General features: G+C 52.1%; 1 protein-coding gene across 1 annotated transcript in view; it reads right to left on the bottom strand.

Moving 5' to 3' along the window:
• Nucleotides 1–11723, bottom strand: part of APOB (apolipoprotein B) — a 39414-nt gene extending 27691 nt beyond the window's left edge. The window contains exons 1-10 of the mRNA XM_037035491.1: nt 11514–11723; nt 11109–11147; nt 10024–10139; nt 7902–8047; nt 5918–6071; nt 4969–5124; nt 3335–3459; nt 2548–2633; nt 1204–1423; nt 211–438 (exon numbers count right to left, since the gene is read on the bottom strand). Of these exons, the coding sequence (XP_036891386.1) occupies nt 211–438; nt 1204–1423; nt 2548–2633; nt 3335–3459; nt 4969–5124; nt 5918–6071; nt 7902–8047; nt 10024–10139; nt 11109–11147; nt 11514–11580 (1337 nt within the window). The 5' untranslated portion in view covers nt 11581–11723. The remainder of the gene's footprint in view (nt 1–210; nt 439–1203; nt 1424–2547; nt 2634–3334; nt 3460–4968; nt 5125–5917; nt 6072–7901; nt 8048–10023; nt 10140–11108; nt 11148–11513) is intronic.
• Between the last annotated feature and the right edge of the window lie 520 nt (nt 11724–12243).

Below are 12243 nucleotides of genomic sequence, written 5' to 3'. Positions count from 1 at the left end.
GTTAGGACGCAGTAAGTATGGCTAAGGTTATCTGAAAATCTGAACTTGCATTTTGCTGACTTGGTAATTCAGATCACTACTCTCAAAGAGATCGGGAGAAGAACAGAAGAGTAAGCACCAGGGCCTGAAGGCAGCGGAAGGGGTACAGTTGTAACACAGAGATGCGAGGTCTTCCTCGGCTCCTGCGAGGAGAACCAGGGTAAAACTCACTTGTTGATCACGTGACTCAGGGCGTAGAAGGTGGCCCGGCTCTGCTGCTCCTTGGCCGTGTTGAAGATCTCCTGTAGCCGCTGGGCCGAGGGCTCTGGGATCAGGGCCACCAGGTAGGTCGCGACATCTATCAGCAGTGGGTTGGCTTTCTCACTTTTCAGCCACTGGAGGATGTAGGTGTAGCACTGGGGCTGTCCGCACTGGACCAAGGCTTGCAGAGTGATGGGGCTGAGAGGGAAAGGACAGAGAGAGTCACACAGATCACCTTCCAGGCAGCTCCGATCGCCTTGACCCACGGCATTGCCTCTGCCCTTACTTCCTTTACTCACTGTCCAAATCCAGTCATATTTCACAACCCAACTCAGATGCCCAGAACTGTTTTCCCGAGAGGCAGGAAGTCTTCCTTCTAAGCATTCCCACAGAAAAGGCATCGTGGAGACAAGTCTGAAGGAGAACCCCTGGTCTTATTGCCGAAAGAGCACTCTTATCCCTGTCCTTTGGACGGAACACAGAACATGCGGGGCAAACATCGGCATGATCTTGTTTCCGTCCTTGCTTTCCTCTCTGCCCTTCACAGCACTGAGAGCCACGGCCTCGAAGTATACAGAAATCCCAGTATTATTTTGTTTGCCGGAGTTCCCTCTCTGCTAGCCTAGAGGCTTCCAAAAGGCCCAGGCTTGGTCTCTCAAACCTTCCAGGGTCCTGGAATGAGGAATGGGAAGATACCCATCAAGGTGTGGTGAACAGCTCTGTCTTACTTATCACACCAATTCACATCTGCCTTGGATGCCATGTGTGTACCTGTGTGGTTGCCATGGAACTCTGGGCCTCTTAGCTAATACTTCTCTATCCAGCAAACAAGAGCTGATCGACTAATTGACTACCTGGGTTGATATTTCAATGGTCCCTGAGATTCCCTGTTTGGCCAAGGTTCAGCAGTGACCATAGGTTTGTAACCTCCGGAAGACTGAGCTGCAGCCATTCAAGAAATACCTGGACACCTGGACCAGCTTGGGCAGGAGGGACGAGACTGCCGCACTGTCGAGGCCTCGCAGCTCAGTGACCAGTTTATTGAAGAGGTTAGCTCTCTGGGCGTTCTGCTCGGAGACGTGCAGCTTTTGGAGCTCCTGGAGGGTCTCGACTATGGCCTCGGCCTGCTGGGGTGGTGCCGTGGATTTGGTGCTCTCGAAGGCGAGACCTGCCTCCTCGGACCCTGGAAGGAGGAAGGTGTCAAAGGCATCCTTGCTTACCTCTTCATCTCAACCCCATCTTGGTCTACTGGAAACTGGAAGTCAGCAGGGGATCAGCAAAGGGGAAAAGAAAAGAAGCCTATCCTGTGCCCCATGCCTACTTTGTATCTGGCTCTGGGCAAGGCATGTGACTCCAGGGTTTTCACTGACTCCTCCTGCTGGCCCCATGGGTGAGTAGGAGTCCTCGATTTAAAGATAAGGGAACCAAGACCCAGATTTGAGCAACTCGTCTTGTCCAAGACCTCTCTGGGTGTAGGAGGCAGAGCTGGCATTGCATCCAGGCTTGTTTGAATCTGGTTATGCAATGACCTCTTCACCCAAAAGAAGCTGTGAGAAGGTGTTGCAGCAGCCAGGGCTGCTGCCGAGGCTCGCCCATGATTTCTTCCAGTTGAATCGAATAGCAGAGTGTGGGCAAGGGGGGAACCCTTTTGTGTCCCCTCTACTACCCTGCTCTGACCTGCTAGGGAAGAGGGTTAATTCACCACGGGACTGTGGTGTGTTGGAAAGAGTACTGGCTTATACCAGACCTAGGGGCTCATTGTGTACCTCCTCTAATATTCTATGACACTGACTATGTCACTAAGCCTCTCTGTGTGCCATTTCCCTTCTGTAGAATGGGTATAACAGCATACATTGTTACCGCCTGACACCACAGGTTGCGGAGAACAATGTAATGCATGATTCAGACTAAGCACAACACAAATGAAGGCCTAGAGTCAGGCTTGCGATCTCTAAAGCCCCTTCCAGCTCTAAAGACAGACTTCTGTCCCCAAAGGCCCTCTGCCACTTGCCCAAGGGTGTACAAGGTCGTGGGAATCTACGAACGGTAGACTTCACAGGCCAGGTCCCTACTTCCAAAAACCCAGGTGGTTTTGGGAAACTTCTCCTTTCCTGGATGCCATTGTCACTTGACATTCTGCTAGGAACACGCTTTCTCTCCAGAGTAGCCCACAGCCAGAACAGCAGAGCCCACTTAACTATCAGTCAGCAGAGGTTTCACGGGGCCCAGCACAGAGCCAAGCCGTGACACATGGACCTTGTTGGGCAGGGTCCTCAGCCTGGCACATGTGGGCATAAAGCCTCTTACCTTCCTCAAAGAAGCGACTGTTGATCTTAGGTGTGTCTTCAAGTTTCAGAGTCTGTGTAACCTGTGCCATCATTTCGTAGTTGTTCCTGGAAATCAAGGAAGGACATCAGGGAACAAAGGATGGCCAGCTCCCCGAGCAACTTTTCATGTTGAACGTTTCCCTTGTCTCCACTTCTACCCAAATCTCGCCCACGTTTCAAACCATGGTTAATCCAGACATCCTGACCTGGGGGGGGGCGGGGGGGGGGGCGGGGCCGTGGNCCCCCCCCCCCCCCAGTAAACAGGACCCACCTCCTCCTGGTCACACTCACAGTCCTTCCAATTGAAGGACACGTGAGCCTTATACCGTCATCCAGCCTGAAGTGTCTAGAGGGTAAGGGACTAACTTGGTGCCTTGAAATCCCTTTGTATCTCCCACCACACGGTGCCAGGAATATAATGGTTATTCAATAAACACTAGTTGGTTGATCAGTTTTCAAAGCAGATTTGGATACATAGGTCTCCAGTCCAAATTCCAAATCCTCCACAAAGCCTCTTTCTAACCAGGGCAGCCTGCCGAGATCCCGGCTTTTCGTGACCTGTAACTCTTAGAGTCTGGGTCTCAAATTGTTTCTGAGACCATGAATGTCTAAGATTTTCCTAACAAATCACCTGTTAGCTTGAAAAGCGGGACAGGGATGGGCTCTGCTTTGCACCTCGTCACAGCCTAGCCTGGCACAGGGCAGCTGAGGTGTATTCAGCTCACACAGACCCATCAACAATGAACCACGGGGCGGCAGGGACCTACCTTTGGAAGAAAGGCAGGAACAGGTGTTCTTCCTTGCAGGTGGCTTCTGACACATGCTTCCTCTTGGGGTCCAGGGTGTATTGGCAGGACTGGCCGCTGCTGATCTGAGTTGACAAGGGGTGGCTCTGTGAATGAGATGGGGAAGAGCACTTTGATCAGTCCCTGGGGCTTGAACCTGAGACTTCTGCCACAGGCATCTGCCTTTAAGGAAGAAGGGGTGGGGCAGAGGGAGAGGGAGAATTCTGAACCACTAGACAAGCTCAGTGAAAGAGGAGAACTTGGCACTCGCCATTTAGACAAGGGGATGCGACAACTCGGCATACCCAAAGCTGAGTCAAGCCATCGACTTCTTATTCTGCCTCAGTGGGTATCTCATCCTGCACAAAGGACATGTAGCCTGCTCGCCTGCACATACCTGACCCGCCACACATCAATACTTCGCACGCTACTGCTCCCCATGTTTTCTTTGCCTAGTAAGAGACACAAGTCCGGCCTTATGTCTCTCTTCCATTTATACATCCTTTGTATCTTGCAGTCTCATGCTCCACATCTTGGGCTCAACTTCTTCCAGCTAAACTCATTGATGCTCACCCATCATTTCTTTTAGCTGGATTTACTAGCTGCTTTGCTGAACGTGCTTTCTCCTCCATGGTCAGGCCTCTGGCTGCTTGTCTGCCCTCCTCAGCCTTTCACTTTGTACGAGACGCCATGTACTGTCCTTCATTGGCATGTGTTTGAACCATGCTGCTGCATTAGACTGTAAACACCCGAGGGGAAAGTCCACACTCCTCCGCCACTGCCCCTCCCTCCAGGCTGTCCAGAGTAGGGCTGAGCACCCAGCAGCTGCTCAGAAACACCACAGGCACCAGTGCACTGGCCTCTTCCGGGTGTGGCTCTGTGGTCACCAGACTCCCTGTTTTCCCACCCAAGGACAGTGACCAGTAACATGGCCAGGCATGTCATGATTGCTCAATTCCTTCGTGTTTACCGAGATAAGCTGTGATTCATGTCCCAGAAGGTATCACAAGGCAATAAACAAGCTCAGGTACCGTGGTGCTACGTGACCTTTGTGACTAGAGAAGGTCCGTACCGAGGGGGCGGCCCAGGGAGGAGGTCGTGGGCCAGACATCGATCAGGGTCATGCATGGGATGGGCAGACAGGACTCAGGAGTGCTCTCAGCCGAGTCCCATCATGGCAGTGAGAAGTAGGGGAGCAGAGTCCAGGTCTTGGGGCTTCCTCGGAGGCTACAGGCTTAGAACTGGGGACATCCAGCCCTTGCACAGGGGGAACAGTAGGTGGCTTGCTCCCCTACAGGGAGTCTTGGAGCCTTCTCAGGGATGGACAGTCATTAATCTTAAGAGGTGATGGAGGGTCTGGTACCAGTGACAGAATGGCAGCAAAAAGGACAGAGCTCTGGATGGGGAGTCAGAAACCGGATCCCAGTCCTGGGTCAGTTAATAATAGGCCCCATGGCACTGGGCAGTCCTTTCCTTGTCTGGTTTTCAGTTTCCCAGTATAGTCTGTACGAAGAAGAGGCTGGACAGGTTCTCCTCTGAGATCCCTACTGGCTCTAGCTCCCAGAATTTTAATAATGGAGAGGATGGTGTGATAGCAATGCTGATGTAAAACTTACCACGCCTTTGATCAGAGCCAGGGGGCTCACCCCTGTGTGAATGGGCTTGAAGCGATCACACCTCTCCAGTTTCCTTTCGATGGATATTTCCGTTGCCACGTTTCCCATCCTTGTTTTTACGATAAAGTCACTGGAACAGTTTCCATACACAGTATCCTATGGGAGCAGAAGATGTGACAGGAGCATTCAATGTGGGGGAAACATGTTTAAGTGCTTTGGGAGGGGTTGGGAAAGGAGCCTGGAAGAAAAGGCAGGAGCAGCGTCGATTTGGAGGGATTCCTTCCTCCCAGGCAGAGTGTGGGCACAGCAAGTGCCCAGCCGGCCAGAGGAACAACAAGGGCAGCAGGGACGAGGGTTGTGATTCTGAGGGACAGTGGCCTGGCCTGTTAGGAGCCCACCCACTCTGACTTTATGCTCAGTTGGCTACTAGCAAAGTCTGTATGGTTCATTTATGGCATATATTCTAATCCGCCTCGTGCTGTAGGTGTCGCGGTTCTCGCCACAAATCCTGAGAAGTCTCTGCAGGTTGCAAGCCTGCATTCTCCACCTGGAGTGCAGTCTAGAACTTAGAACATGGCAAAGGGCTTGGAAAATGGTCGTTGGACTGAAGGGAACCGATTCAATTGCTTTTTTGTGTTCACAACACACGTAGGCTTCACTATGTTATACTTCGCTGGTGTAACATGATAGAACAAATAAAACAAAATCAAACAAAGGAGTAGGGTGGTCCGGGCTCCCCAGAAACTGCTTTTAAGTGAGATCTGCTCAGGACGATCTCACAGTGAGCCCAGAGGATGGGGGTGGGGGGACTTAGGCACTGGGGTTTCACATGGTTGCAGGACCCCCGTGTAACTAGCCACCAGCTAAGCCAGTGTAGACGGCAGGACCCAGCCCACACATGTGAACGTGAGTTCAAAGGGCCATTCTTATTGGCTTTCTAAATTCTCACCAGAAACAACACTTGCTTGGCCTCTTCCGTTTCTGGGGGAACCAGGAGGGCAGAAATGATGCCTCTCTTGATGTTCAAGATGTGTTTCGGCTCCTCCTTCTCTGGGTAGAGAATAACTCGTTTCCCTTCGGGTGTGGCCAGCCTGAGCTCGTACCTGTCCCAGAGAGAAGGTGTCACAGGAGTGTTTGCAGAAGCTGGGTGGCTTCCCATCCTCTTTTCTACTTATTACTTCTTACCTCTTTTCTTCATAAGTATATGTCTCTGTTTTAAAAAGGTATACGAGTATGTGTGATTGGCATTCTTTTCTTTCTTTCCCTTTATTGCTGGCTCACCTGACCCTTCTGTATACCCCCTCACAGCTGTACCTACAAAAGAACCCATCTACATACAAAGATTTTGTCATTCCTTGTTTTGTACAAGTGTATCGCATCATGCACACTTTTATTTATCTCCCTTTCACCAATTATACTCGATGAAAATCCTTTTGAGTCATTTGGTTGATCTCTAACATTTTTTTTCTAAAAGACCGCAAAACATTGCATTCTATGCTTACATATAATTTATTCAGACATCCCCCTATTTAATGGCATTCACTTTCTGGTTTTTGTTTTTTGTTTTTGGCTACATGAACAACACTGAAATAAACATCTTTGTGCCTGTATCTTCACACATTTCTGCTTTCTTTTCATGGGCTGGAGTCCCGCAGTTTGACTTTGCTGTGTCAAAGGCTGTAGCATTTTAAATTAGAACAGATGTCCGCTAACGGCTCCCCTTCCACCAGCAGTGCGTGAAAGCACACGTTTCCTTGCACACTCACCAGCAACAGGTGCTGTGGCTGTTTTAACTTTTTGTAGTCCTATGTGGTGATAAATACCTTACTACATTCATTGCATTTCCTGACTGCCAGTTCATCTGAGCTTCTTTTCATACATTTGTTGGACATTCACCCTTTGATAGAGTCTCGGGCCAAGTCTGAGGTCTAGGTCACCTTTCGGGGGTTTCAAAGCATCTGGCTGCACCTGCCCTAGTTACGTTGGAAGGGGGAGGAGAGCAGGCATGTCCCCCACGGCTCTACCCTCTCCCCAAAAGTCCCGGACACTGTGATGCGGGCTTGGAAAGCTTTGAGGTGGTCGAGAGCAGGAGTCCCTTTCGTTTGGAGGAGAGTAAGGGCCAACACATAACCACTGCTCACTCTTTTCTGTCACTGCACCCAGTCCCTCACACACGTCTAAGTGTCAGATAAAATAAGGTGCCTTGATGAGAGACAGCCGCATCCAGGCCTCCTCTGCCGGCAAAGGATTGGCTGTCTGGTCTAACCGTCCACAGACTGAGAGGTGGGCAGGGAGTTTCCAGTGCTCCAAACCCACAGATCTATGACTGCCTCTGTCTACACACTCACAGGACCTTACAAACTGACTTGACGATGAGGCAGGGGTGATGTTCGAAATATTTAGCAACGGGCACAGCTTGGCCACTGATGGGTTGGAAGAGATGGCAGCCGTAAGCCACGGGACTGGCCTGGTCAGTGTGCCCTGGCAGAGGCTCCGGCCCGGGCTCTCCCTGGACTCCCTGAGGCTAGACCTCGAGCCCCGAAGACCAGACCCTGCACCACCACATCCTGCTGGGACCTCCCTGGAGACCCCCCATGCCCATCCCTGCGTCAGTCTTTCCACCAGAATCCCCGTGTTTAAACAAACCACCTCAGCTTTAGTGTCTCGAGGAAGGAAAGCGCGAGGTCTCGTAGAAACCCAGTTCAATGATAGTTAGGGCAACTTCACTAGGGGAGGGGAGGTAACGCTTTCCTCTCCTGGATGGCGGTGACACTCAGCAATTCCCTGATCCACGGTGAATACAACTACAAATACGCATGTGTATGCCTTCTATGAGCACACACACCCACACGTCTGTGGACACACACACTCCCTCGCTCCCAACACCTCTGGCAACACCTGCAGACACTGAAGTGCGCAGGCCCACGCCTCACCTGGACATGGCCTCGGAAAACTCCTCCGAGTTCCCGGCCTTCTTCAGCAAGGCCCTGCCCTCAGGGTCGAAGCCCTGCACCTCTCTCAGGGTGCACTGGCTCGTCTTCAGGATGAAGCTGCAGAGCTGGGGGACCTCCAGCTCGACCTGGAAGACAGGGTTGCAGCCCATGACGGCCCTCCATCGAGACTGTGGGACCGCCACCCTGTGGCCCAGGGGTGGCTCCCTAATCAGGACACCAAGGGGAACGTGACCGCTGCTCCCCGACACCACGGGCATCTTTAACAAGCCTCACGGGTTCCCCACGGATCATCCTACACGGGGCCCTGTTTGTGCTCTTTCCCACGTTCTGGGGCGCCACGTCTCTAATCACGTGGGTGCCAAGGAGGGCATCTCTTCATCTGTTCCCGATGTCCCCACTTTAGTTACAAAGAGGTGCAATTGATCAGAAGAAATGTAGCCTGGGAGTGGGAGTTAAAGAGCAAACCAGATGTGGGAGAGCTGTCATTGGTTTTCACAGCAGAGGTTTCCTTAAAGTCCCCAACCCTCCCACCCCCTGCCAACACAAACCCCCAAATACAAGACCATTGACATCTATTAGGGACTCTTTAAACCTTGGCCTATCGCTGGTGTTTAAACAGATCCCTGGGTGTTATCCAGAAACGTTCAGAGAGCTTCCTGCAGTGACGGAAAGGTTCTACATTTGCACGATCTTGTACGGGGGCCACCAGCCGTGGGGGGCTCCTGGGCCCTTGAAACGTGGCTATTGTGACTANGCCAACACAAACCCCCAAATACAAGACCATTTACATCTATTAGGGACGCTTTAAACCTTGGCCTATAGCTGGTGTTTAAACAGATCCCTGGGTGTTATCCAGAAACGTTCAGAGAGCTTCCTGCAGTGACGGAAAGGTTCTACATTTGCACGATCTTGTACGGGGGCCACCAGCCGTGGGGGGCTCCTGGGCCCTTGAAACGTGGCTATTGTGACTAAGAAACAGAGTTTTTACTTTTATTCAATTTAAATAGCCACATGGGGCTAATGGCTACCTCATCTGACCACACAGACGACAGGGCCTTGGAAAGAAGAGAGCAGCTTCCTGGCCCAATTTCCCCAAATGAGCCCCTGCAGTGGCCCTTGGATCTGTTCCCCGTGAACATGACCATGAGTACGACCAGTCTCAATAAGCAAAGTTTCCTTTGAGAACAAATTGCATGTTTACATTTTTCCTTTTCCTGTAGGAGACCATTCTTTGTGGCGTGGGCCCAGCTCCCACTCAGAGATGCACAGGACCCACGCCCACAGATAGGTTCTCCAGTGGGGAATCAGGCCTGCAATGTGCCTAGGCCGCTTTGAGTCTTGCTTTAGCTAAAACTCCCTCACCCTGAATTGAGACAGCAAGTGCTTAATGTAACTTCCTCAAATCCATGCTAAAACTCTCTAGTAAGGAGTGTAATCAGTTCAATCACTTTTCCCTTTGCGCTTGCAAATATCCCTCTTCTGTGATGTGATTATTGGCATTGGCTCCTTTGTTTTCTGTAAAATGTAACCACCTAAAGCAACCTGTGCATAGTAAATGAGGACCCTCATGTAATGTGTGGAGAAACCCAATAAAGACTCGTCACAGCAAGGACCACAGCTTTTGCTCCCCTTGAGAGAAAAAGCCATGCTGTCCCTCTTCCTCCACAGGACTCGGTAGTCCGTGTGAATGTCTCTCCCCCACCACAATGTTTCGGACCCCAGAAGCCAGGGTCCACGTCGTTTTCCCATTTGTTTTACGTTAAGAGATGCTATTTTAGATTTTAAAAACTGCTCTCCAGGGTGCTTTCCTGAGATGCCCACTCCCTCTGCTCACCCACTGGGCTTCTCTCATCATGGCAAATCCACTCTCCCGGAGTGCTGATATTCTAGATGACATATTACAATGATACTTTGGAAGCTGGTGGGAAAATAAACCTGGCTGCTAAAATTTTTTGTGGCAGACAACTTCTTTGCAAAGTGGTTGACTTTCAAACGGAGGGCCAGGTGCCCGCCCTTCAAGACTACAGACGGCTCGGCAGGAGCTGGGTTTGCTCGGCAGTGGGCTCCGGGCCTCCAGCAGTGCTCCCATGGCCCCTCGTACCTTGCAGTTAACCTTGGTGACACTTCTGGAGTCAGCTGTCCCGGGGACTCCACTGGAACTCTCAGCTTCATAGTCGTATACATATTTCCTAAGGTGCTTGAATCGAGTTGCATCTTCTAAAATGAGGAGAAATGAGTCAGCCCCATAGTGGACATAACTGTCCTAAGGATCAGTTCTGGGCAGGGAGGGGCAGTGTCACAGATAATTAAAAAAAAGGTAATTAAACTAAAATTCTTTTAACTGACTTCATATTATACTTCATTTTTCTTTATGGACTTAACTTCACTATGTTTTGGTGAGGTTAATGTGTAAATCAGCTGGAGTTCCACGAATATGTCATCTGAGACCCAAGGAGGCAATTTTCAAGTAACAGAGCTCAGAAAGTCTATGAGAGGAGGACTGAAAACTGAAGGGTTAAGAGCTTCACAGCTTGAACATAGTACAGTTCTGTGGCTCTTTTTTGGTTCTGCTAAATACCTAAGGCAAAGCTTATTAAGCACTAGGGCTAGGTGCTGACTGAGGAAACTCCGAGAAGGAATTATCTGGATGTTTCCACCGCTTCAGAGGAATTCTCCCAACAATTTGAGAAAAAAGAACCTTTGAGTCAGGAGGCCAGGTGCAGTGATGGCAGATGCCCAGAAGAGGGCAGTGCTTCCCCATCATAGGCCAGTCTCAGAGCTCAGAGACCTTGGTACCACTGCAAGGCCAGCTCCCTTGACCCCTAGGGGTCAGGTAAATACAAAGGGGTGGGGGTCTGGGTTTCTGCACAAAGGTTAAAGTCAGCATTTCCACACCCTCATGTTCTCTGAATCAATAATTAGCCACTGAGCAACAGGATGGTGATGTCTCAAAGTTTCCAGGCAGGGGCCAACACGGTGACATTCCTTTTCCAACCCACCCCCTGGCCATGGACAGGGGCAGAAGGTCGGGCAGAAGCGGGTCCAGACCCCTCAGGTGTGGGCAGAGTCTTCTCTGGACTCAGTGCAGTGAGCATCAGTTATCACAGCATCACAGCACCCCGAGGTGCCGGTGGGTAGCCTGGGCCTTGGGGCTGCCCGGCCTTGCCCAGCAGGGAAACGCCTTACTTGGGCAGGTCCAGCCGACGTTTTCCAGCACTTCATCTTCTGTAAGAAATGGAGAAAGACAGCTGTGGGTTTTTCCCATCTTCCAGGTGGATCCTGGGGAGGACCCCTGCATGCACAGGGCTTTTTTCTCTTTCAGGAGGAAGCAAGGTCTGGAGAACCCGCTCTCCAGCCCCCCCTTCCCTGGCCCCGACCCTTACCCCCATCCGGAGGCTGGAGGAGCCACCCACCTGCCCTGTCCCCCTGTCTGTCAACTGGGACTGCCCTCCGTTTGACCTAGGTCCAAGCAGGTCCCAGCCACCCCACTTGCTCCTGGTTTTGCGCCCTCTGGCTAGATTCTTGTACATTCCCCAGGCGGCATCCCATCGGGGGCGGCGGGTTGGGCGGTGCGGTGGCCGCCTCACTCACCTGCCCCGGCGCCTGCAGCCAGCAGCAGCAGCGCCGGCAGAAGCAGCGCGGGCCCCAGCGGGCCCATGGCCGAGCTGGCTGGTCTTGGCTTCACGTCGCTCGCTATCTCCTCCACACGGACTGGCACCCACAGGCAGCCTCCGCGCACCAAGGTGAGAATGCACGTCCGGAGTCCGTGCCCTATTTATTTGAGGCCGCCCTCCCAGGGCCACCGCAGCCTGGCTTAAAAGAGCGCCCAGCAAGTTGCAAAAGGTCCAAAGGGCAGCTTCCCGGCCTGTTTGCTTTTCCCGGACAGGGATCTTCTCTGAGCCAGAGGAGGGGCCTGGCTGGCAAGGGGGCTCAGCTGGGACCCAGCCAGGCCCCCCCTGCTCTTTCAGATGGCCTGGCCTGCGCTTTCCCTGGGGTCCCAGAAGGTGAGGCCGAGGGGACAGTGGGCTTGGCACCTGACAAGCCTGCCCTGACCCAGCAATACCTTCAGATGACCAGGCACTGGGGACAAAACCCGCCCTTGCTCCGTGCTCCCTGTTGGGACTTAGTAGCCATTTGGGGAGCCAGCCCTTCACAACGTCCTGGTGGAGACATTTTCCTCTCTGCTCTTTCCCATTTCCGTGGATTGGGGGTTTACGTGGGTGCCCCTAATCCTGATCATTACCCATGACTGTGACTGCCTGCTCTGGATTCAGCCCATGGGGAGGGGGAAGCAGAGAGAGGGGGAGGGGGGAGGTCTGGT

Source organism: Sturnira hondurensis, unplaced genomic scaffold (genome assembly GCF_014824575.4).
Source record: "Sturnira hondurensis isolate 20B ecotype Veracruz unplaced genomic scaffold, ASM1482457v3 Scaffold0022319, whole genome shotgun sequence".
NCBI lineage: Eukaryota > Metazoa > Chordata > Mammalia > Chiroptera > Phyllostomidae > Sturnira > Sturnira hondurensis.
The sequence above is the reverse complement of the archived record's forward strand: the minus strand, read 5'-3'. Positions and strand labels throughout refer to the sequence as shown.